The 26726-nt window shown below is 40.7% G+C and overlaps 2 protein-coding genes across 48 annotated transcripts in view; both read left to right on the plus strand.

The window, feature by feature from the left end:
- LOC129703227 (fibulin-1-like) overlaps window positions 1-10731 on the plus strand; it is a 78220-nt gene extending 67489 nt beyond the window's left edge. The window contains exons 6-8 of the mRNA XM_055645507.1: window positions 4197-4292; window positions 7130-7255; window positions 8890-10731. Of these exons, the coding sequence (XP_055501482.1) occupies window positions 4197-4292; window positions 7130-7255; window positions 8890-9029 (362 nt within the window). The 3' untranslated portion in view covers window positions 9030-10731. The remainder of the gene's footprint in view (window positions 1-4196; window positions 4293-7129; window positions 7256-8889) is intronic.
- LOC129703226 (mucin-2-like) overlaps window positions 1-26436 on the plus strand; it is a 177536-nt gene extending 151100 nt beyond the window's left edge. For all 47 annotated transcript variants that reach the window (XM_055645492.1, XM_055645491.1, XM_055645478.1 and 44 more), the window contains 4 exons: window positions 20713-20837; window positions 23851-23977; window positions 25042-25171; window positions 26259-26436. In XM_055645492.1, coding sequence (XP_055501467.1) covers window positions 20713-20837; window positions 23851-23977; window positions 25042-25171; window positions 26259-26295 — 419 coding nt within the window. In that variant the 3' untranslated portion in view covers window positions 26296-26436. The remainder of the gene's footprint in view (window positions 1-20712; window positions 20838-23850; window positions 23978-25041; window positions 25172-26258) is intronic.
- The last annotated feature ends 290 nt before the right edge of the window (window positions 26437-26726 follow it).

Genomic DNA, 26726 nt, shown 5'->3' on the forward strand with positions numbered 1-26726 from the left:
CATCTCACAGCGATGAGGGTATCACCACCTTGTGACCCTTAACCACAACACCATCCTGTGCCACCAGTTCATCACATACCAGGAAGTACGGCTGTACTTCTGTGGGCGTGTCGGATTGTTTGTCTGGCCAGCCTATTTTGATGATGGGTTTGAAGCTTATCGTCAATGGCAGTGTGCGCGGCCAGGGTACGCAGTTGCTTACTGGAGACAAGGTCGGCACCGAGGACCGTGAAATCTTCCTGTTCATGGGGGTGTTGTTCGCAAGATGCCCGGGGTGCACGAGAAAGAAAGCCAGCAACATGCATGTTCTTACCCTTTTTGTAGGTAATGGTGAAGTCGTACCGCTGCAGCTGCAGCATCATGCGCTGCAAGCGAGGTGGCACGGCATGGAGGGGCTTGTTCAGGATTGTCACCAGCGGTTGGTGGTCTGTCTCGACCGTGAATGTGTTGCCAAGGACGAAGTCGCGGAATTTGGTGCAGGCAAAAACGACAGCCAGCAGTTCCTTTTTGATTTGAGCGTAGTGCTGCTCCATGTCGGTCATGGTGCAAGAGGCATACGCGACAGGTAGTAGAGTGCCGTCAGCAGATGGTTGCAAGCAAGCTGCGCCAAGCCCAAATTTCGAGGCGTTGCAGGTGATCGTCACCGGACGTTTCAGGTCGAAAAAAGTCAGGGTCGGTGCACTGGTCAGTTTGGATTTTAAGACGTCAAAGGCGGCCTGATGCTGCGGCGAACCATGACCATGCCGTGTCCTTTTTGGTCAGCTGCCGCAGTGTGGAGCTTAATTCGCTGAGGTTCGGTATGAACTTGCCGAGATAGTTTACCATGCCCAGAAAACATTGCAGGCCTTTCACGTCTGTAGGGGCAGGCATCTCTGTGATAGCAGCAGCTTTCTTCGGATCGGGTTTAAGGCCATCAGGAGTAACGATCTGGCCGACGTAGGAGACCGCTGGAACCCGGAACTTACACTTGTCAGGATTGAGGTTGATCTTGTGAGCGCGCTGCAAGATGAGCCTGAGATTGTGATCGTGTTCCGCTGCGTCTTTGCCATATATGAGGATATCGTCGATAATGATAGCACAAGGTAGGCCCTCGAATAATTGCTCCATAGTTCTCTGGAAAACTTCGCTGGCGGAGTTGATTCCGAATGGCATTCTCAGAAACTTATATCGAATGGGGTGACAAATGGAGTGAGGCTTGGTGACTTCTTGTCCAGCGGGATCTGCCAGAAGGAGTTCTTAGCATCGAGGACAGAAAAGAGGGTGGCCATTCCGACCTTTGCCGCAACATCCTCGACGGTCTTCATGGGATGGTGTGGGAGCTTAATGGCAGTGTTCAGGTCTTTCGGGTTGATGCACAGACGGATTTCGTTCTTTCCCTTCTTGACTGTGGCAATCATGGACGAGACCCATTCGGTGGGGTCGCTGACTGTTTCAATTACGCCTATGGAGGCCATGTCCTTCAGCATAGAGTGAATCCTGTCCGTCATGGCAAATGACAATCGGTGCGGGTTTCAGACGACGGGCATCACATCGGGGTCAGTAATAATCTTGTAGGTCACAGGCAACTTGCCTAGGCTGTTGTCGAAAAGATCAGGGAATTCACTCGAGATTTGCAGCTTGTGGACAGTTTTGTCAAAGGAAATCAGCCCCAGCTCCTGACAGGCACGATTGCCAAGCAGGGTAACTGAATTAAAGTTCAGAACGTAAAAGGTCAAATCCCTCATGGTTTTTTCAATACACATTTCAAGTTGGTTTTGCCCAGAGGAACCAATACCTCCCCTCCAAAAGCATGTAAAGTGGATTTGTCCTTGATGAGAGGCTCGTTAGTTCTAATCTTGTTGAAGAGGTTGATTGACAATGTGTTTACTCTGGCCCCAGTATCTAATTTCGCGCCAAAGTCTACATTGGTCACAGATATCGTCACTGTCGGATCTGAGTTCTTGGCAGCAACATGCTGTAAAGACTAAACAGTCGAATCATCTTGAGAGTTAATTGGGCTGTAGTCTGGGGCAACTTCGAGCTGGAATTGGGGAGTGGTACTGTTGCTGTCTCGTTGCAAAGAATTGAGATTAGACTTGGAGCTGGGCGAATTCCTCCCCCGAGCCCGAATTGCGGCCGACAAACTGAAGCAAAGTGATTCAACTTTTTGCAGTAATTGCATGCTTTTTGAGGGCGGGACAGGCTGATTGTCTGTTGTGTAAGTAATTGCAGTTGGGACATATCTGCTGTGGACCACTGTGAACTGCCTGACTAGCTCGGGTCGTAAATCGCCTGTTATCTGTGTTTGTTCACTGCCTAGTGAGGCCCGTCAGATTGATGGTTTATGTTTCATGGAGTCGATGAATTCAGCAGTTCTGCATGCGTGCACAGCTTCGTCAAGAGTCAAATCTGCCCATCTCAGAAGCTCTGATCTGAGCTTTAAATCACTAATGCCATTCCCTAAAATGTCCCTCATTAGCTGATCAGTCAGCTGATCAATCGGCATGAGTTCGAACTGGCCACGTTGAGCTAGATATATCAATTCAGGTATAAACGAGTCGGCCCGTTCGCCAGGGAGCTGACGACGAGAGAAGAACCTCGCCCTATCCGAAATGTGATTTGAGGGCAGGTCACAGATCTGGCTCAGTTTACGCAGCAGAACATTGGGGTCGTTAGGAGATTCAGCTGGGGTTATTACCTAGTCGTTAGCATCGCGGATTGCTGGAGCATAGCGGAATGTTCTCGATCGACGAAGGGCATCTGGGCCCGCAAGGTTGAGCAGGAGTGAGGCCTTGACAGCGTCTGGTTCATTTCAGTGTGCAATGTTCATGTAGTGCTGGTAATCAATTTCAAACGTAGCCCAGCGTTCACTGATATCCGCATCAAAGACAAGAGGGTTAGGCTTTCAACAAGAAGAGGCCATCGTAAAGTAATAATAATAATAATAATAATAATGGATGGGATTTATATAGTGCCTTTCTAGATACTCAAGGCGCTTTACATCACATTATTCATTCACTCCTGAGTCACACTCGGTGGTGGTGAGCTACTTCTGTAGCCACAGCTGCCCTGGGGCAGACTGACGGAAGCGTGGCTGCTAATCTGCGCCTACGGCCCCTCCGACCACCACCAGTCATTCACGCACATTCACACACATTCACACACAGGCAAAGGTGGGTGAAGTGTCTTGCCCAAGGACACAATGACAGTATGCACTCCAAGCGGGATTCGAACCGGCTACCTTCCGGTCGCCAGCCGAACACTTAGCCCATTGCGCCACCTGTCGCCCGCAAAACAAAACTCACCAAAAAGTAAAATAAAAACCGTTATACAGAAAACGTAGGTCAGACCACTTCTGACGCAATGTAAACAGGAGCCACAGACAGTGTGTGATTTAAACACATCTTTACTGAGCACTTGAAACTTAGCAGCATTGAGGATGACAGGTTGTCAGTGCATCCTAGCTACTTGAACTGCAGTGCTGGGAATGAGTGTTAGTATAAGTGTTCTAGTGGGGTGGAGTTAGTGATGCTGGCTTATGTGTGATTGGTTCACATGCATCATCAATCTACACAGAGGATCATGGGTGAAGCTCAACAGACTTCGTAATGGAGTTGGGCGTTTCACTGCCACCATGTGGAGATAGGAGCTCCGCCAGAGCCCAGCCTGTGAATGCGGAGTAGAAAAACAGACAGCCAACCATGTGATCTCTGAGTGCCCACTCTACCACTCACCAAATGGAACTCCGGGCCTGGCAAACATTGACGCAGAGTCAACAACCTGGCTGCTCAACACCCGGCTTGAGATCTAACTATTCCTTTGGTTTATTTATGTTTCATTCGCAAGGAGAAAAGGAAGATAGCGGAGTCAGGGGATATGGGGAGAAGGCAGGATCCGGGTACTGATTGTGGATGATCACATTCAATGGCGGTGCTGGCTTGAAGGGCCGAATGGCCCGCTCTTGCTCCTAGTGTCTATTGTATATTTGAGTATTTAAAACCGCCATGATAAATCATTGTTGGGAAGAAATATCAAACATATATTTCAATTTCTAGTGGAACAAATTAGAATTTTGAAGGAACAAATATCACAGAATTTAATTTACGAGGATGAGCAATTCAAAACAGAAAATAGCATGATAATATATTAAAAACATGATGGAATTTGGCACTGTTCAGCTTTCTGTCCTAAATGAAATAATGGGCATTTTCTTCCAGGCCGTGCTGAATGTGCAACCAACACCTTTGGAAGCTTCATGTGCATTTGTGGTAAAGGCTTCAGAACCAATGTGGAGAACCCTGCGCTTTGTGATGGTAGGTAGCTGTGAAACATGCAGACTATCTAATGGCATTCTCTAATGGATTGGCTGATGGCATTTCTGATTGGAGAGTTCATTTTGGTTGTTTTGAAGGCATCGTATACTTGCCTTCAATAATTAATCATTTACCACAACTTTACCACAGTCATTTAATGATCATGCATTAGTTCTTTTTTCTAATGTTCTTTTTTTCTGTTGTTTCCATTCCTTCTTTTCTCTAACTCGCCACTCCTTCCCCCGGCTCTGCTTTGAAAACTGTAAACCCCCCACTATACCCTCATCCTGAGAAAGGATCATTGAGCCAAAATGCCAACTGGTCTCTATTTTTACAGATGCAACTTAACTGGTTGAGATCTTCCAACAGTTTTGATTTTATTTGAGAGTGCAGTGATTGTATTGTTTTCTCTATATATTGATCAATGTGTGATTAACGTGCACACATCTACTTTATTGCATTTGTTAATCTCTATTGCATGATGTTTTTAAAATATTGCAGGGGAACTTGGATCACCTTGTCCCAAATGTGACCAAGTAGACTTCATGATGACATTGCACTGTTATTCCTCCCAGGCCAGGTTTCTACTCATTTGGGATCTTGCATTGCACCAAAGCTCCCAACCCCAGCAACCTGTAATCCTGTGACCCATTTCAACCCCACCTCTGTGCAATCAGAAAGTCCCCAATTCATCTCCAGCTTCCACCATTTTAAATGACAGCCTCATCTCGAACCCTGAACACTGAATACTCTGCAATCTGTCTACATGTTACCTCCTTGCCTTCCAATCCTATTGCTTCACACTATATAGTTTGATGGTGTCTAGATCCTCTATCATACATACGGCTTGTCTTAGATTCCACTTCTTTACCAACCAGTCCATTGGTCAACTCCACCCTACCAGATATTCTCCACTGTGCAGATTTCTGGATTCTCTCTCCTGCCTCTTCTCTTCTATTCCAAATAACCTCTCCTCCCTGCCTTTTGCTCCCTGCTCTTCGCCATATCATAGGTCTAACTGGACACGTGGCTGTTGGATATCTTGTAAACAGCCTTCCATAATGCAGTACCGGAGGCACACTTTGATAAGGAAAACATGTAACACCATTCTGGTTGGATCTACTTATGGTCGCTAAAGTGTTATGATGGGAATAGTAGGTGGTTGTTAAATATATCCACAAGAGTGCAAATAGTACAACTTGTCTAATATTCCAACTGATGGAATACCTTAGTAATCCACAAGATAATTCAGCAATGTTTAACTGCTGTAATGATTAAACGGAGATTCTGTGTTTAAGAAAGAAATGCAGATGCTGGAAAAATCAAATGCAGACAAAAATGCTGGAGAAAAACGGCAGGTGAGGCAGCATGTATGGAGCAAAGGAATAGGCAACGTTTTGGGTCAAGACTCTTCATCAGACTGATGCCAGAGGGGTAGAGGAAAAAAGAAAGGAAGAGATGGAGACAGTAGGCTGTGGGTGAGCTGGTAAGGACAGGGAAAGGAAGGAGAAAGCAAGGACTACCTGAAATTGGAGAATTCAATGTTCATACTGCTGGGGTACCCAAGCGAAATACGAGGTGCTGCTCCTCCAATTTGTGGTAAGACTCACTCTGGCCATGGAGGAGGCCCAGGACGGTGAGGTCGGATTCAGAATGGAAGGGGGAGTTGAAGTGCTGAGCCACCGGGAGATCAGGTTGGTTATTGCGAACTGAGCGGAGGTATTGGGCGAAAAGATCGCCAAGCCTACGCTTGGTCTCACCGATGTAGAATAGTTGACACCTGGAACAGCGGATGCAATAGATGAGATTGGAGGAGGTGCAGGTGAATCTCTGTATCACCTGGAAAGACTGCTTGGCTCCTTGGATGGAGTGGAGGGGGGAGGTAATGTGGAGCATTTCCAGCGGTTGCAAGGGGAAGTTCCAGGGGAGGGGTTGATTTGGATGGGGAGGGATGAATTAACCATTGAGTTATGGAGGGACGGTCTCTGCGGAAAGCAGAAAGGGGAGAAGATGGCAAGATGTGGCCAGTGGTGGGATCCCACTGGGGGTGGCAAAAATGGCACAGGATTATATGTTGTATGCCACGGCTGGAAAGTGAGGCTGGGGAGTGGGAGGCTGGGGAGTGAGAGCGGAACTACGGGATATAGAGGAGATCCTGGTGAGAGCCTCATTTATAATCGTAGAGGGGAACCCCGTTCCCTAAAGAACGAGGACATCTCCAATGCCCTAGTTTGGAACACCTCATCCTGGATGCAGATGCTGCATAGACGGAGGAATTGGGACTAGGGGGATAGTCCTTAGAAGAAGCAGGGTGGGAAGAAGTGTAGTCCAGATAGCCATGGGAGTCTGTTGGTTTATATTAGATTCAGGATCATTTTCTTTGAGTTGTCATAAGGTCATAAGGTTTTAAGGTCATAAATGATAGGAGCAAAATTAGGCCGTTTGGCAAGTCAAGTTTACTCCGCCATTCAATCATGGCAGATGTCTCAGTCGCTCCTAACCCCATTCTCCTGCCTTCTCTCCATAACACCTGATACCCGTACTAATAAAGGATTTATCTATCTCCGCTTTAAAAATATCCAGGTAGGGTTAATTTCATTTCAAACTTCATTTAAAGCTGTCATGATAAGTCAATGTTGGGGAGAAATATCAAACATATATTTCAATTTCGAGTGGAACAAATTAGTATTTTGAAGGAAAAAAATCACAGAATTTAATTAGTGCATAAGAACAATTCAAAACGTAAAATAACATGATAATAATATATTAAAAACCTGATGCAATATGGCACTGTTCATCTTCCTATCCTAAATGAAATAATGGGCATTTTCTTCCAGACATCAATGAATGTGCAACCAACACCTCCACATGCCAACAAAACTGCACCAACACAAACGGAAGCTACACGTGCAGTTGTGGTCCAGGCTTCAGAACCAACGTGCAGAACCCTGCGTTTTGTGATGGTAGGAAGCTGTGAAACATGCAGACTATCTGATAATATTATCTAATGGATTGGCTGATGTCATTTCTGATTGGAGAGTTAATTTTGGTTGTTTTGAAGACAACTTCTGTTTGCCTTCAATAATTAATTGCTTCCCACAACATTACCACAGTCATTTAATGATCATGCATTAGTTATTTTTTTCTAGTGTATTTGTATCTTGGTAACTGCCAGTACTCTTGCTCCCTTATCACCTGATCCTCATTCCATTCCTTCTTTTCACTAACTCACCACTCCTTCCCCCGTCTCTAGTTTGAAAACTATAAACCCCCCACTCTAACCTCATCCTGAGAAAGGATCATTGAACCAAAATGCCAACTGGTCTCTATTTTCACAGAAGCCACTTGACTGGTTGAGATCTTATAGCAATTTTGTTTTTCTTTGAGTCTGGATTGATTGAGAGTGGGGTGATTGTATTGTTTTCTCTAGATATTGATCGATGTGTGACAAACATGTCAAACAGTGCACATATCTACTTTATTACATTTGTTAATCTCCATTGCATGATTTTTTTTGTAAATATTGAAGGGGAACTTGGATCACCTTGTTCCAAATGTGACCAAGTAGATTTTATGTTGACATTGCACTGTTATTCCTCCCAGGCAAGTCTTCTACTCATTCTAGTTCTTGCACTGAACCAAGGCTCCCAACCCCAGCAACCTGTAATCATGTGTCCTATTTCAGCCCCACCTCTGTGCAATCAGAAAATCCCCAATTCATCTCCAACCCACCATTTTAAATGATGGCCTCATATCAAAACCCTGAGCACTGAACACTATGCAATTTTTCTTCCTGTTTCCTCCTTACTGCTTGTCTTCCAATCTGATAGCCTCGAGTTCCCTGCCCTTCACACTATACAGTCTGATAGTGTCTAGATCCTCTGTCATACAATCGGCTAGTCTATGATTCCATTTGTTTAACAACCTGTCCGTTAGTTAACTACCCCCTACCAGATACTCTCCACCGTGTAGATTTCTGGATCACCTCTCCTGGTTCCTCTCTTACATTCCAAATAGCCTCTTCTCCTTGACCTCTGCTCCCTGCCATGTTGTAGGTCTAACTGGACACGTGGCTGTTGGATATACTGAAACCAGCCTCCCGCATTGGAGCACCGGAGGCACATTTTGATAAGGAAAATATGTAACACCATTGTGGTTGGATCTACTTATGGTGGCTAAAGTGTTATGACTGGAATAGTAGGTGGTGTCTGTTTAATACATCAATGAGAGTGCAAATAGTACAGCCTGGCTAATATTCCACCTGATGATTCAATTTGACCTACGTAAGCTACAGGTTAATTCAGCAATTGAATGAAGGTGCTGGCTTGAAGGGCAGAATGACCCCCTCCTGCACCTATTGTCTATTGTCAATGTGACTATTTAAAACCATCATGATAAATCATTGTTGGGGAGAAATATCAAACATATATTTCAATTTCTAGTGAAACAAATTTGTATTTTGAATGAAAAAATATCACAGAATTTAATTTGCGAGGATAAGCAATTCAAAACATAAAATAGCATGATAATATATTAAAAACGTGATGGAATTTGGCAAGTTTCTGTCCAAAATGAAATAATGAGCATTTTCTTCCAGACATCAATGAATGTGCAACCAACACCTCCAAATGCCAACAAACCTGCACCAACACAATTGGAAGCTTCATGTGCAGTTGTGGTCGAGGCTTCAGAACTAACGTGATCAGCCCTGCGCTTTGTGATGGTAGGAAGCTGTGAAACGCAGACTCTAATGGAATGGCTGATGGCATTTCTGATTGGAGAGTTCATTTTGATTGTTTTGAAGGCATCGTATACTTACCTTCAATAATTAATCATTTACCACAACATTACCACAGTCATTTAATGATCATGCATCAGTTCTTTTATCTATTGTTTATGTAAAATATCTTGCTAACTGCCTTCTTGCTTTCTTATCACCTGATCCTATTTCCATTTCTTCTTTTCTCTAACTCGCCACTACTTCCCCCGGCTCTGCTTTGAAAGCTATAAACCCCCACTCTACCCTCATCCTGAGAAAGGATCATTGAACCAAAATGCCAACTGGTCTCTATTTTCACAGATGCAACTTGACTGGTTGAGATCTTCCAACAGTTTTGATTTTATTTGAGAGTGGAGTGATTGTATTGTTTTCTCTATATGTTGATCAATGTGTGATTAACATGTGCACACATCTACTTTATTGCATTTGTTAATCTCTATTGCATGATGTTTTTTTTAAATATTGCAGGGGAACTTGGATCACCTTGTTCCAAATGTGACCAAGTAGATTTTATGTTGACATTGCACTGTTATTCCTCCCAGGCAAGTCTTCTACTCATTCTAGTTCTTGCACTGAACCAAGGCTCCCAACCCCAGCAACCTGTAATCATGTGTCCTATTTCAGCCCCACCTCTGTGCAATCAGAAAATCCCCAATTCATCTCCAACCCACCATTTTAAATGATGGCCTCATATCAAAACCCTGAGCACTGAACACTATGCAATTTTTCTTCCTGTTTCCTCCTTACTGCTTGTCTTCCAATCTGATAGCCTCGAGTTCCCTGCCCTTCACACTATACAGTCTGATAGTGTCTAGATCCTCTGTCATACAATCGGCTAGTCTATGATTCCATTTGTTTAACAACCTGTCCGTTAGTTAACTACCCCCTACCAGATACTCTCCACCGTGTAGATTTCTGGATCACCTCTCCTGGTTCCTCTCTTACATTCCAAATAGCCTCTTCTCCTTGACCTCTGCTCCCTGCCATGTTGTAGGTCTAACTGGACACGTGGCTGTTGGATATACTGAAACCAGCCTCCCGCATTGGAGCACCGGAGGCACATTTTGATAAGGAAAATATGTAACACCATTGTGGTTGGATCTACTTATGGTGGCTAAAGTGTTATGACTGGAATAGTAGGTGGTGTCTGTTTAATACATCAATGAGAGTGCAAATAGTACAGCCTGGCTAATATTCCACCTGATGATTCAATTTGACCTACGTAAGCTACAGGTTAATTCAGCAATTGAATGAAGGTGCTGGCTTGAAGGGCAGAATGACCCCCTCCTGCACCTATTGTCTATTGTCAATGTGACTATTTAAAACCATCATGATAAATCATTGTTGGGGAGAAATATCAAACATATATTTCAATTTCTAGTGAAACAAATTTGTATTTTGAATGAAAAAATATCACAGAATTTAATTTGCGAGGATAAGCAATTCAAAACATAAAATAGCATGATAATATATTAAAAACGTGATGGAATTTGGCAAGTTTCTGTCCAAAATGAAATAATGAGCATTTTCTTCCAGACATCAATGAATGTGCAACCAACACCTCCAAATGCCAACAAACCTGCACCAACACAATTGGAAGCTTCATGTGCAGTTGTGGTCGAGGCTTCAGAACTAACGTGATCAGCCCTGCGCTTTGTGATGGTAGGAAGCTGTGAAACGCAGACTCTAATGGAATGGCTGATGGCATTTCTGATTGGAGAGTTCATTTTGATTGTTTTGAAGGCATCGTATACTTACCTTCAATAATTAATCATTTACCACAACATTACCACAGTCATTTAATGATCATGCATCAGTTCTTTTATCTATTGTTTATGTAAAATATCTTGCTAACTGCCTTCTTGCTTTCTTATCACCTGATCCTATTTCCATTTCTTCTTTTCTCTAACTCGCCACTACTTCCCCCGGCTCTGCTTTGAAAGCTATAAACCCCCACTCTACCCTCATCCTGAGAAAGGATCATTGAACCAAAATGCCAACTGGTCTCTATTTTCACAGATGCAACTTGACTGGTTGAGATCTTCCAACAGTTTTGATTTTATTTGAGAGTGGAGTGATTGTATTGTTTTCTCTATATGTTGATCAATGTGTGATTAACATGTGCACACATCTACTTTATTGCATTTGTTAATCTCTATTGCATGATGTTTTTTTTAAATATTGCAGGGGAACTTGGATCACCTTGTTCCAAATGTGACCAAGTAGACTTCATGATGACTTTGCACTGTTATTCCTCCCAGGCAAGTCTTCTACTCATTTGGGATCTTGCACTGCACCAAAGCTCCCAACCCCAGCAACCTGTAACCTATTTCAACCCCACCTCTGTGCAATCAGAAAGTCCCCAATTCATCTCCAGCTTCCACCATATTAAATGATGGCCACATATTGAACCCTGAGCACTGAACACTATGCATTCTTTCTCCATGTTACCTCCTTGTCTTCCATTCCCATTGCCTCTAGTTCACACTATATAGTTTGATGGTGTATAGGTCATCTATCATACATATGGCTTGTCTTAGATTCCACTTCTTTACCAACCAGTCCGTTGGTCAACTCCGCCCTACCAGATACTCTCCAGTGTGTAGATTTCTGGAATCCCTCTCCTGCCTCTTCTCTTCCATTCCAAATAGCCTCTTCTCCCTACCTTTTGCTCCCTGCTCTTTGCCATATCATAGGTCTAACTGGACACGTGGCTGTTGGATATCCTGAAACCAGCCTCCCATAATGGAGTTCCGGAGGCACACTTTGATAAGGAAAACATGTAGCACCATTCTGGTTGGATCTACTTATGGTGGCTATAGTGTTTTGACGGGAATAGTAGGTGGTGTCTGTTTAATATATCCACGAGAGTGCAAATAGTACAACCTGTCTAATATTCCAACTGATGGAATACCTTAGTAATCCACAGGATAATTCAGCAATGTTTAACTGCAGTAATGATTAAACAGAGATTCTGTGTTTAGGAAAGAACTGCAGATGCTTGAAAAATCAAATGCAGACAAAAATGCTGGAGAAACTCAGTGGGTGAGGCAGCATGTATGGAGCAAAGGAATAGGCGACGTTTTGGGTCAAGACACTTCTTTGGACTAATGTCGGGGGGGCAGCGGAAAAAAGAAAGGAAGAGGCGGATACAGTTAGCTGTGGGAGAGCTGGGAAAGACAGGGGAAGGAGGGAGAAAGCAAGGACTACCTGAAATTGGAGAAGTCAATGTTCATATTGCTGGGGTACCCAAGCAAAATACGAGGAGCTGCTCCTCCAATTTGCGGTGAGACTCACACTGGCCATGGGTAGGCCCAGGACGGTGAGGTCGGATTCAGAATGGAAGGGGGAGTTAAAGTGCTGAGCCACCGGGAGATCAGGTTGGTTATTGCAAACTGAGCGGAGGTATTGGGCGATAGGATCTCCAAGCCTACACTTGGTCTCACCGATGTAGAGTAGTTGACACCTGGAGTAGATGAACCTCTGCATCACCTGGAAAGACTTCTTGGGTCCTTGGATGGAGTGAAGGGGGGAGGTAAAGTGACAAGTGTAGCAATTGCTGCAGTTGCAAGGGAAAGCACCAGTGGGGTGGTTTGGGTGGGGAGGGATGAATTTACCATTGAGTTATGGAGGGACGGTCTCTGCGGAAAGCAGAAAGAGGAGGAGATGGCAAGACGTGGCTAGTGGTGGGATCCCACTGGGGGTCGCAAAAATTTTGCAGGATTATATGTTGTATGCGATGGCTGGATGGTGAGGACAAGGGGAACTCTGTCCTTGTTATGATTGGGAGGATGTGGAGTGAGGGCGGAGCTACGGGATATAGAGGAGACCCTGGCGAGAGCCTCATCTAAAGTCAAAGAGGGGAACCCCCGTTCCCTAAAGAATGAGGACATCTCCGATGCCCTGGTTTGGAACACCTCCTGGGAGCAGATGCAGTGTAGATGGAGGAATTGGGGCTAGGGGATAAAGTCCTTACATGAAGCAGGGTGGGAAGAAGTGTAGTCCAGATACCCATGGTAGTCTGTGGGTTTGTATTAGATTCAGGATCATTTTCTGTGAGTTATCATAAGGTCACAAGTGATAGGAGCAAAATTAGGCCATTCGGCAAGTCAAGTTTACTCCATCATTCAATCATGGCAGATGTCTAAGTCGCTCTTAACCCCATTCTCCTGCCTTCTCCCCATAACACCTGATACCCGTACTAATCAAGGATATATCTATTTCTGCTTTAAAAATATCAAGGTAGGGTTAATTTAATTTCAAACTTCATTTAAAAGTGTCATGATAAATCATTGTTGTGGAAAATATCAAACATATATTTCAATTTCTAGTGGAACAAATGAGTATTTTGAAGGAAAAAATATCACAGAATTTAACTAGTGCGTAAGAGCAATTCGACACATAAAATAGCATGATAATAATATATTAAAAACGTGATGGAATTTGGCACTGTTCAGCTTCCTATCCTAAATGAAATAACGGGCTTTTTCTTCCAGACATCAATGAATGTTTAACTAACAACGCCAAATGCCAACAAATCTGCACCAACACAATCGGAAGCTTCATGTGCAGTTGTGGTCCAGGCTTCAGAACCAACGTGAACAACCCTGCGCTTTGTGATGGTAGGAAGCTGTGAAACATGCAGACTATCTGATGGCATTCTCTAATGGATTGGCTGATGGCATTTCTGATTGGAGAGTTAATTTTGTTGTTTTGAAGGCATCTTATGCTTGCCTTCAATAATTAATCACTTATCACAAGCTTACCACACTCATTTAATGATCATGCATTTGTTCTTTTTTCTATTATTTTTGTACTCTTGCTCCCTTATCATCTGATCCTATTTCCATTCCATCTTTTCTCTAACACACCACTCTTTCCCCTGGCTGGGCTTTGAAAAAAGTAAACCCTCCACTCTACCCTCATCCTGAGAAAGCATCATTGGACCAAAATGCCCTGGTCTCCATTTTCAGACAAGCCACTTGGCTGGCTGAGAACTTCCAGCAGTTTTGTTTCTGTTTGAGTATGGAGTGATTGGATTGTTTTCTTCAGATATTGATGAATATGTGACTAACATGTCAAACCGTGGCAAAATGATTAACCGGAGATTCATGTTTAAGAAAGAACTGCAGATGCTGGAAAAATCAAGGGTAGACAAAAATGCTGGAGAAACTCAGCGGTGAGGCAGCATCTATGGAGAGAAGGATTAGGCGACGTTTCGGGTTGGGACCCTTCTTCATGATTATTTTGCGTGAGCTTGTGCTGTCGGATTGATTTCATTTCAGACTTCAATTAAAATGATCGTGCTTTTTTATGTTTTGAGAAGGAAGTAAGCAAGACAAGAAAAAGAAAACAATAGAAAGGGGAAAAAGAGGAAAAATAGATGGTAGAGAATAGAAAAACGTGAAGTGTGTATATATAAAAAAAGAAAAAGTGGAAAGTAGAAATAGGAGAGAAGGCCCCTTAAAAGAGAAATTTTCAAATCTTTATTCGGAGATGTAGATCTATCCACGGCAGGAACTGAAATCAGCAATCTTTACGGTACCGCTGCATCACATGATTCCAAAAAGTCGATGAAAGGAGACCAACTCCTTAAGAATTGGTTATATTTATCTATTAGTCGGAGTCTCATTTCTTCAAGGCGTGCTATGTCCATCATATTCCTAATCCACATTTTAACAGTTGGTATGGTTGTATTTTTCCAAAATTTAAGTATCAATTTCTTTCCAATTATTAACCCATAATTAAAAAAAACGTTTTGGTCTTTATTTAAATTGATATCTTCTACTATTATTCCAAATATAATCCATTCCGTTTTAGGTTCTATTCTGGACTTGAAAAGCTTTGTAAATATATCAAATATCGCTCCAAAATTTATTCAACTTTATACATCCTACAAATGAATGTGTTATATTAGCGTTTTGAAACAAACATCTATCGCATCTGGGAGAGACGTTTGGATAACATTTATTCAACCTCACTTTTGAATAATATAGTCTATGTAATAATTTGAATTGAATTAAATTATGTCTTGCATTAATAGAACAATTATGTGTGTTCATCAGATACTTTTCCCATCTATCCTTCGAGATCTTTATCATTAGCTCGTGTTCCCAATCTTCTCTTAGTGCTTCTGTTGAAAGTAATTCTCTATTTAATATATTATTATAAAAGTATGATATTAGTTTTTGTGAATCAGCCTTAATATTCATTGCTTCTTCTAAAGGGTCTAAAAATATAGTTTGAAATCTATGTGTATATTTCTTCATAAAGTCACATATCTGTATATATTTAAAATATTGATTATCCTTCAGTTTAAATTTTAATTAGAAATGTTGAAATGATAACAGTTTGCCCAATTCATACATATCCCCTACTTTCCTAATCGCCAGTCTATCCCATTGTTGATATGTTTTGTCGATGAGAGATGGTTTGAATGCGGGGTTGTTCAATAGTGGGGTTAGTACTGATAGATTATTTAATTTCAAGGATACTTTTATTTGTTTCCAAATTCTTATTGTATTGTGAATAATTGGGTTCTTCGTATATACTATTCAATTTTATCGGTGAGAGCAAGATCGTTCCTATATCGTGCGGATAGCACTCCTCTTTCTCCATTCTTATCCACTCCAACTGCTGAGTGGAACTATCCAACCAGTACATTATGTTCTTAATATGCACTACCCAGTAGTAATACATAAAGTTAGGTAATGATAAACCCCCAACTTCTTTAGGTTTACACAAATGCTTCCGTTGAATTCTGTGTGCTCTGTAATCCCATATAAAATTAGTGATAGTAGAATCTAGTTTTTTTTTAAAGTATTTTGGAATATATATTGTGATTGCTTGAAACAAATATATTAATTGTGGTAAGAAGGTCATTTTTATAGCGTTAATTCTACCTATCAATGAGAGCGGGAGCGTTTTCCAAAATGTAATCATATCATTCAGTTTATTTAATAATGGCATAAAATTGGCACTAAATGATGATTTGTGTCTTCTAGTAATTTGAATACCCAGATACTTGAATTTTTCTGTTGCAATTTTGAAGGGGAATTTTACTTAGTGTCTCGAATCCTGTGGTTTTAAAGACATAATTTCGCTTTTATTCCAATTTATTCTATATCCTGAAAAAGAGCTGAATTCCTCAATTAGTGTTAATAAAGTGGGTATACTCGTTTGTGTATTAGTAATATATAAAAGGATATCATCAGCGTATAATGAAATTTTATTCTTTGAGTCCTTAGTGTTATATCTGTGAATATTCGGGTGATTTCTAATCTTTTCGGCCAGCGGTTCTATCTTAAGGGCAAATAGCAATGGTGATAAGGCACAACCTTGCCTATTACCCCTTGATAAGTAACATTTTGGAGATAGCATATTATTAGTTAATATTCTTGCCGTAGGTCTATCGTAAAGTAGTTTAACTCATCTAATAAAATTCTCTCCCGTATTAAATGTTTGGAGTACCTTGTATAAATACTGCCATTCTACCTGATCAAATGCCTTCTCTGCATCCAGCGTAATAACTGAAATATCTTCATCGTCCTCATTGTGAGAGTACATTATATTGAAAAGCCTCTCAAATTATTAAATGATTGTCTTTTGGGTATAAATCCCGTTTGATCCGTATTTATTAAATTGTTAATATAATTATTTAGTCTTCTAGCTAGAATCTTTTCTAAAATTTTCTGATCCGTATTTAGAAGTGAAATAGCTCTATAAGAACCCGGTTCATCTAAATCTTTATCTTTTTTTGGTATAAGCGTTATTGTTGCTTCTGCTAGGGTTTCTGGTAGTTTATTTTCGGTATAAGCCTGCATGTATAAATTGAATAATCATGGTACAATTTTTCAGTGAGTTTATTATTTGTTTTATTTCTTCACTAGTAATCCGTGCTCCTAATTGCTCTTGTTCTAAACTATCCAATTTTGGGAGATTGCAATTATCTAAAAAATTTGTAATTTTATTAACATCTGTATTTCTTTTAGATGTATATAAATTATGATAAAATTGGGCAAACCTCTTATTAATATCCTTTGGCAGTGTTAGAAACTCGCCCTTATCTGATTTAATTTTAGTGATAGTTTTTTCCTTTTCTTGTTGCTTCAGTGGCCTCGCAAGTAATTAATGTGGCTTATCCCCAAATTCGAAGTGTGCTTGTTTTGTAATTTGGAATAATCTTATTACTCTTGCCGATAGTATTCTATTGATTTTATATTTCAATAAAGTTATCTTATTATGTTTATCTATGGTTGGGTGAGTTGCATTGTCCAGTTCTAGTAATTTTATTTCCTGTTCTATCCGCTGAAGTTCTCTTTTATTTTCCTTATTTTGAAAACTTTGGTAAGAGATTATGACGCCGCGAATATATGCCTTGAACGTTTCCCATAACAGCAGTGCAGAAATACCCGGGTTGTCATTTATTTCAGAAAAAAAAGTTGTTTGTTCTTTTATATACTCACAGCCCTGCAGGTTATTTAATATGTGTGCGTTGAATCTCCAAAAAGGTTTTATACCCGGCATTCCCTCAATTTTAAGTATAAAAGTCAATGGTGAATGATCAGAAATAATACTATTATGATATGATGGTTTATTCGTACACGGGATTAATTTTGTGTCCAATAAGAAATAGTCAATCCGTGAATAAGTTTTATGAACTGATGAGTAAAATGAATATTCCCTACCACTTGGATTTGCTATTCTCCAAACATCAGCTATGTTGTTATTTTTTATATAAGTATTTAAAAATTCACAGGTCTTAGTTTTAACAAGAAGCTTCCCTACCTTTATTGATTTATCTAAGTATGGGTCCATAACACAGTTAAAATCTCCCCCATTATTAAAATTTGATAATTATGCTCTGCGATTAAATCTATTATTTTCTTTAAAAATTGTGGGTTATCAAAATTAGGCGCGTAAATATTTATCATAGTTAATGGTGTATTGTAAATTTCTCCCGTGACTATAACGTATCTTCCCTCTTTATCAGATATGGATTTCTTTAATTTAAAAGGTATACCCTTCCGAATTATAATGGCCGTGCCTCTTGCTTTAGAGGTGAATGAGGAGTAATATGTTTGACCTATCCAGTTTGCCCTTAATCTGATCTGAGTTTGTTGTTTCAAATGTGTCTCTTGTAAGAAAGCAATATCCATATTTAATGATTTTAATTATGCCAAAATTTTACCCCTCTTAATTGGCTCGTTCGCACCTCTGATGTTCCAACTACAGAAAGTGAGACCTCTGATATTTATTCGACTATTATCTTGCATTGGCTACTATTACCAGACTGTATGATTCATGCGTTGCAGCCAAGTACCTCGGAATCCCGATTCCAGAGTTGTCCTTCATAATTTCTGCAATAGTTTTACATCTCCTGACACTATTAAACATAATTAAGGGAAAGAGAAAAGCATAATATAAAGTGTACATGAAATTTGTTAAGTCATACAACACATAATTGTGAATAAACAAAAAAAGTGAGTGTAAGTTATCAAAAAAGCGATATCTTACAAAAAAGCCACCAATGGTAGCTAGGATGGTTTTTAAATTGACCTCCGTCGATGAGATTATGCACTGGGCCTTACCCCCCTATTAAAGTGTGACCCAACGTTAGTTGGTTCCCTCTAGTTGTAACCAAAATTATCATATCAGGTCAATTAATAGCTGACAGTTTAAAATAGAATAAAAGAGAAGCTAGAAGATTTGGACTAAAATAAAAGTAATTATGGGTTAAAGCACCTCGTCAATAATTACACTTTTCATTAACCTGTATGTTAGTTAATTCATAATTAGTATCTAAAATATATGACTAACCTCCCCCATCCTTCCTGCTATATAGTTAGTCGTGTTAGTATAGTACATTACGCCTTTAACATTAGTTGAGTTTATTGCGCGAAAGTAGTAAATTAGTTAGTTAGTTATATGTTATATGTGTAAAAAATAGGTCATATAGTGTGGGACGGATGCATCATATCATGGCCATTTCAAAAGGGGACACTCATAGTTCTCAGGGCTGAAGGACTTGGCAACGAGCCTGCGACCTTGAGCTTCCATCTGTGCTTTCAGTTCAGAAATTTAATTTGGCCTGTGTTATTGAAAAACACATTCTTGCCAGATAAGCCTGTCTAGTAACCGTCTGAACAGTTCGAGTGTCTTAATTGAAACAGAGAAAACAAGTTCCACAGATAGAATGGCTATTATTCTGTTCCTCCTTGAATTTTGTTTAAAATCTCCTGGGCATATTTGCAAGCAGAGTCCGGTTCCATGAATGAGCGTTGCTTGCCGTTAAACGAAATTAGCATTTTCGTTGGATAGATCACGCCATAACGAACTTCAGAATGTCCATATAAAATACTGCTTGCCCTTTTAAACTTGCGTCTTTTTGCCAGAATTTCCCGAGGATAATCCCTGTAGAATCTTACGATATTATCAGCGAATGTAAGATTTTCTCCATAGGGTATCTTCTTTAATAGATTTTCCAAAGTTGAAATGTCTAGGAACTTTACGATAATTTGCCTTGGCGAAGCACTAACATGTTTTTGGAAGCGACCCACTCGATGAGCCACATCTATCTTTGGTTTTTCTGGCAGTTTGAAAACATCTTTAAGTAGATTAGTGATAAAATCGCGCATTTGAAAGCCGTGTTCAGCACCCTCTTTAACACCTATTATTCTCAGGTTTTGCCTTCTTGATCTGGCTTCTAAATCTTGACATTTCTCATTCAGTTTATTCGTTAGCTCCCAATTCATATCGTGTTGTTTTTTCAAACCTGTTATTTCGTGGCTCATCTGTTCCATTTCACCCTCCATCTCTTCCATCAATTTTTCCGTGTCTGTTAATTGCTTCAGCAGGGAGTCATGTTTATTGTTATAATCTCTCTGCATACTTTCCAATTCCTTCGCAGTCCTCGACTCCAAATTTTTAAACTGCTGGTTCAGGGCTACATAAAGCTCTTTTACTTCGCCGCAGCTATTATCAATTTTCTTAGAAAAATTGTTCTCCATAGTGGAGAAGTTGTTCTGAATTGTAGAGTTCATTTTGGCAAATTGCTTCTGAAGATCTTTAGTAATGTCTTTAATAATATTAGCTCTTACCGTTTCTTCCCAGCTTTTCATTTCTTTCTCCATATCGCTTGTTGGTTGTTGAGGCTCCAGCTCCTCTTCCAAACTTTCAAAAGGGTGTTCAGGAGTGGTTTCAAGCTCATCCAGAGCATTTTGGAGCTGGAGACTGATTGTAGTCTTCTTGGGTCCTCTCTGACCTCTTCTCTTTTTCATCCGATTTTTACCGATAAAATCGTTTTAAATCCCGAATCCACTGGCACCGTTTGATAGAATCAGTACCCTCGACGTTCAGCAATCCCGGTAAGAGTTTTTAAATCGATCCTGGCATGGGAGTCGACTTTAAACACGATTTGTCTGGAGGAGAGCTCAGTGCAGCTGCCTTCACTGTTTCATAGCAGCCACCGGGAGTGAAAAACGATCGTGCTAAATGAATGTTGTGGAGAAATTAAATTTCTATTCATCAGGAAGAACAATTTGACGCACAAGATAGCATGAAGGTGTATTAAAAATGGGATGAAATTTGGCATGTTCAGCTTTCTGTTCTAAAATGAAATAATGGGGTATTTTCTCCCAGACATCGATGAATGTGCAACCAACACCTCCAAATATCAACAAAACTGCACCAACACAATCAGAAGCTACAGGTGCAGTTGTGGTCCAGGCTTCAGAACCAACGTGAACGACCCTGCGCTTTGTGATGTTAGGAAGCTGTCAAACATGCCGATTCTCTGCACTTGATATATTTCTGATTGGCCGGTTCATTCCGGTTGTCCCCAAAACATTTTTGCTTCCCTTCGATAATTAAATAATTACAACAAACTTCTGAAGCTATAACAATATTTTAATTTCAGAATTAGATAAAATAGTTGTCTAGATCATAAATTGTTTGTTATTTTCCAGTTAGTCATTGTTGATCCCACTTTTGTTCATTTCTCAACCCTTTTTGTAAATTACCTTGCTGACGGCCAGTACTCTTGCTCCTGTGTCACCTGATCCTGTCTCCATTCTGTCTTTTGTACAACACCCCACTACTGTTTTGAAAACTGTAAACCTTCTACCCAGGCCCAGTTCTGAGAAAGGATTATTGACCCAAAATGCCAATTGGTGTGTGTTTTCACCGTTGGTGCTTGACTGGTTGATATCCCAGTAGTTTTGTTCTAGTTTGAAGAATGAGTGATTGGACTGTATTCATCAGATATTGATGAATATGTGACTAACATGTCAAACTATGGACAAATCTACATGATTACATTTGCTATTCTCCATGCCAGGACCATTTTACAAGTTTGTAGAGGAACTTGGAGCACATTGGTAATTTGAGAGGTCACTTCTTACCTGGGTGGTCTTGAGGCCCAGGTACTGTTATTGTGTCTGTTCTGTACTGGATGATACAACTGGACATTTTTAAAGTGCAGCAGGGAAGCTGAACCAAACCTGCCCCAGATACCCTGAGCCAGGTTCTATTACCACAGTGCCACAGAGGTATTCCTCTGAAATGAGCCAACTATTTGTCACAGATCTTATGACCATCATTTGCATTGCATGATCCCACCGATCCAGATAATAACCCAGGCCAGGCTCTGACCACCAGATTGCCCCCTGATACCTTCTCCATCCCTTCCCACCCTGTCCGCACACTGCCATCTAAACTGTCAGTCTCCAATCCCACAAATAATTTCCCTGAACTCTACACTTTCAGCTCCATATACCTGTATACCATAACTATATACTTTCATATCCATGCAATCAGAAAATCTACAATTTATCCCCATCTCCCAACATACAAATGTCAGCCTGCTATACCCTCCTTTCCCACCTGTAACCACGATTGTGAACTATGAAACCTGTCTCCAAATCACTCCCTTCCTACTCATCATCCAAATTTATCTTTGACATTTATCTTTGATCATCCAGTCATAGAAACATAGAAACATAAAAAATAGGTGCAGGAGTAGGCCATCTGTCCCTTTGAGCCTGAATCGCCATTCAATATGATCATGGCTGATCATCCAACTCAGTATCCCATACCCGCCTTCTCTCCATACCACATGACCCCTTTAGCCACAAGGGCCACATCTAACTCCCTCTTAAATATAGCCAATGAACTGGCCTCAACTACCTTCTGTGCCAGAGAATTCCACAGATTCATCACTCTCCGTGTAAAAAATGATTTTCTCATTTCGGTCCTAAAAGACTTCCCTCTTATCCTTAAACTGTGACCCCCTTGTTCTGGACTTCCCCAGCATCGGGAATAATCTTCCTGCATCTAGCCTGTCCAACCCCTTTTGTAAGTTTCTATAAGATCCCCGTCAATCTTCTAAATTCTAGCGTGTACAAGCCGAGTCTATCCAGTCTTTCATCATATATAAGTCCTGCCATCCCAGGAATCAGTCTGGTGAACCTTCTCTGTACTCCCTCTATGGCAAGAATGTCTTTCCTCAGATTAGGAGACCAAAACTGCATGCAATACTCCAGGTGTAGTCTCACCAAGACCCTGTACAACTGTAGTAGAACCACCCTGCTCTTATACTTTTGCTGTGAATGCTAACATACCATTCACTTTCTTCACTGCCTGCTGCACCTGCATGCCTACTTTCAATGACTAGTGTACCATGACACCCAGGTCTCGTTGCATCTCCCCTTGCATCTCCCAGTCTGCTGGTCTCTAATTCCAGAGCGTCCAGCATCCAGTCTGATGGACTCCAGTTCCACCAGGCAAGATGATGAGTTCTGCTGATTTCCCACCACCATGTAATTTGCTTGTTTATGATTGCATCTCTACACCAACCTGTCTGTTGGTCAATTGGCCCGACCTTATCCTCCCCAATCTGTATGTTTCTGGTTTCTACGTCCCACCTCAAATTTTCATTCATGCAATTGGCCTCTCCGACCTGCCCTCTTCTTCCCACAACAGCAAAGTGTAATTGGATGTGTAACTGCTGGACATCCTGAAACCAGACTCCCATAATGGAGTACTGGAGATATGTTGCAATGTGGTATATCTATTAGAGTATAGGAAGGAACTGCAGATATTGGTTTATACTGAAGATAGACACAAAATGCTGTAGTAACTCAGCAGGTTAGGCAGCATCTCTGGAAAGAAATGAAAAATGGGTCAAAACCATTCTTCAGACTTCAGACCCTTCTACCAGTCTGAAGAAGGGTTTCAACCTGAAACGTTACTTATTCTCTTTCTCCAGAGATGCTGCCTGACCCACTTATTTACTTCAGCATATTGTGTCTATCTTTGGAAATTATGTAACATATTTCTGGTAGGACCTGAATCTACTGACTAGAAGGCATTGACTGGAATAGTGGTTGCTATGTTCCTTCTGTGCCTATTAATGCATCCATGAGAATGCATCGGCATTTCTCGGCAAATATTCCCCCTGGTGGTTCTATTTGGCCGACGTAATCTATAGGTCTTCATTCAGCAATGGTTATCTGGTGTAGAAATTAACTGGAGTTTCCTGATCATTTTCTGTGAGCTTGTACGTTAGCTTTCACTGCAGTCTTCATTTAAATCCTGTTTGGGAGAACTATCAAACACACTGCATTTCAAGTTCCATAATAGCAAGTTATTATTTTGAAGCAAACATCTTCAATAAAACTTCAACTTACAAGCAAGAGAAATGATATGTAAAATATTAGATGAAATGTGGCTCTTTTCTGCTTTATTGGCCTTAAGTGAAATAATGGACATTTTCTTGCAGATATCGATGAGTGTGCCACCAATACTGCAAACTGTTCAGAAATCTGCATCAACACAAATGGAAGCTATGTGTGCAGTTGTAACACAGGCTTCAGCAATGACTTGACCAACCCTTCATTTTGTGATGGTAGGATGTTTTTATATTTACAGATTCTCTGCAAGTGGTAATTTTGGAAAAGATTGCGTGATATCATTTCTAATTCGCCTGCTCCTTATCACCTGATCTGTCTTAATTTATCTCCATACAGTGTTTTGCCTAACACCTCTCTACTCACCCCTGACTCTAGTTTGAAAAGTATAATCCTTCCACTCCTCCTATTTCTGTGGATGGGCCATAGTCTCAAAGGGTTAACTGGTTTATTTTTCCATATGATGCTGCTTGACAAGCTGTTCTTACAGAAGTTTTGCTTTTACCTGAGTAAGGAGTGATTGGATTTGCTTCTTCACAGATTGATGCACGTGTGAGCAAAATTTCAAACTGTGAACAAGTCGGCATTGTACAGTATTAGTTTATTGTCATGTGTACTGAAATACTGTGAAAAACTTGGTTGTGCTTAGCATCCAATACATTCCATACATTTATGCATCTTCTGAGGAAGTAGAGACATTGGTGTGCTTTCTTAGCCATAGCTTCCATTCACTTAGACCAACACAAATGGTTTGTGTTATTTATGTCTGGGAAATTCAAGTACTTGAATATCTCTGCTTCAGCACCACTGTCATGCCAGTTGTTCATGTTGTATTGGAAAATCAGAATCACAATTCTTCATTCCACCATAGTAATTATAACTATTACAGGGAACGTTTTCCTTTGTGCGATAGAAGGATATTTTTATTGCACTATTTGATCATCTTGACTATGTCTGTGCAACGTTCATTTTCAGAAACCAGGAGTTTTAAAAAAACTATGAAGGAAGGATCTGCAGATGCTGGTTTAAATCGAAGATAGACACAGAATGCTGGAGTAACTCAGCGGGACAGGCAAGGAATGGGTGACGTTTCGGGTCGAGATCCTTCTTCCACTATCAGTCTCTAAAGGGTTTCAACCTGAAACATCACCCATTCCTTCTCTCCAGAGATACTGCCAGTCCCACTGAGTTACTCCAGAATTTTGTGTCTATCTTCGTATTTTTTAAATTGTTTATCTACAACTTACTTCAACCATTAATCACTTCTTTGCATTGCATGCAGCACAACTTAAAATTTCCCTACGATTTACTGTCACATGTGAGCAGCTGAATCTGGCCGATCAAGAAATACGGGACAAGGTTTACCTAACTCTCCAACGTGAAGTTCGCCTGCATGCTCCTTTTCTTAGCAGGTATGCTGTGGAAAATAATCACCAACTGTACATTCTGTGCCGTAAACTGAGCCATCCACAATTGAATAGCTAAATGGTATATTGTGTAAATCAATACTGGGAGCCATTGGACCAACAACAATCTTAAAGCTGCCACTGTCTACTTCAATAAAAGCCCATTCCCCTCAGATCATTGCAGGAACATTGAAGAAGCGATTCCCAAGAGAACTCCCAACAATATGGGTGTACCAGTATCAGTTTGAATCATTTTTATTTTGTATACTACATTTTGCATGGACAGCACAGTTAAGCAGTGGTAGAGTTGCTGCCTTACAGTGCTTGCTGCACCAGAGACCCGGGTTCAATCCTGACCACAGGTGCTGTCTGTATGGAGTTTGTATGTTCTCCCTGTGACTGCCTGGGATTTCTCCGAGATCATTGTTTTCCACCCACATTCCAAAGACGTACAGGTTTGTAGGTTAATTGGCTTGGTGTAAGTGTATAATTGTCCCGAATGTGTGTAGGATAGTGTTAATGTGCGGGGTTCGATGCTCAGTGCCGAATAGCCTGTTTCCGCACTATATCTCTAAACTAAACTAAAGTAAATATATTTGTGTCAATATTTGACACATGCGGGAAGTTACAAAGTAAGATACAGCAGGCAGGTGGAACTAGTGTAACTTGGGCATGTTGGCTGGTTTGGGCTAGTTGGGCAAAGGGTCATATGACCTATGACTCTCATGAGATTCTGGAAACCTGGCTAAAACAGAAATTGATGAAAATACTGAGCATACGGCAACATCTGTTAAGAAAGTAACAAAGAGATAAATAACACTTCAATTTGTTGATATTTAATTGGAAATTAGAGCACTTAGCAGCCTTGTATATTTGAAGTTGTAGTAAAAGGAGAGAGGAGCAGAAATGTCTATGAATGCATGCAGACCAAGAAAGGTGAAATGAGGAAGCAGGTTTTGGTCAAAAATGTATCATGTTTAAAGATATCATTCATGGCACGGTGAAGAGATGTATATTGTAGAGTGTAGAGTCTAGCAATAATGAGTAGACACAGAATAGATATATGTATTTAACATTTATATATCGCCCTCAGAATTGCTGCAATGCGAAAAGATGTACAACTGAGCTGATGGCAAAGAAAAATTGTGTCCAGAGAAAGTAGGAGAATTCAAAGATGGATACAGAAAGAACAAAGTGTGTTGGATGACGTTAATACATTATTTTTGGCACCCTTTGTAATAATGTCTACAAAATAATAATAAAGTATGTAAGAGGAAAAATATAAGTTTAGTTGTCCAGTGTTACATACTGCATGGGATGAATGGGGGCAAAATTCATCGTATCCCCTTCAATACAAACTGAGCTAACACCCACAGTCCACAGGCAGTGTAGTGTCAGCCACCATGTGGCTAATTAAATGACTATTTAATTAAATGTGTACCTTATGTCCCGACACATTTGGGAAATATGGCCAGGCATTACATCCTTGGAGAAGGCATTGGTTTTATGCAATAATTTTTTTTGGAATGGAACATTTTAGCATGCTTAGAACTGAATTCCA

Source organism: Leucoraja erinacea, chromosome 14 (assembly GCF_028641065.1).
Source record: "Leucoraja erinacea ecotype New England chromosome 14, Leri_hhj_1, whole genome shotgun sequence".
Classification (NCBI taxonomy): Eukaryota; Metazoa; Chordata; class Chondrichthyes; order Rajiformes; family Rajidae; genus Leucoraja; species Leucoraja erinaceus.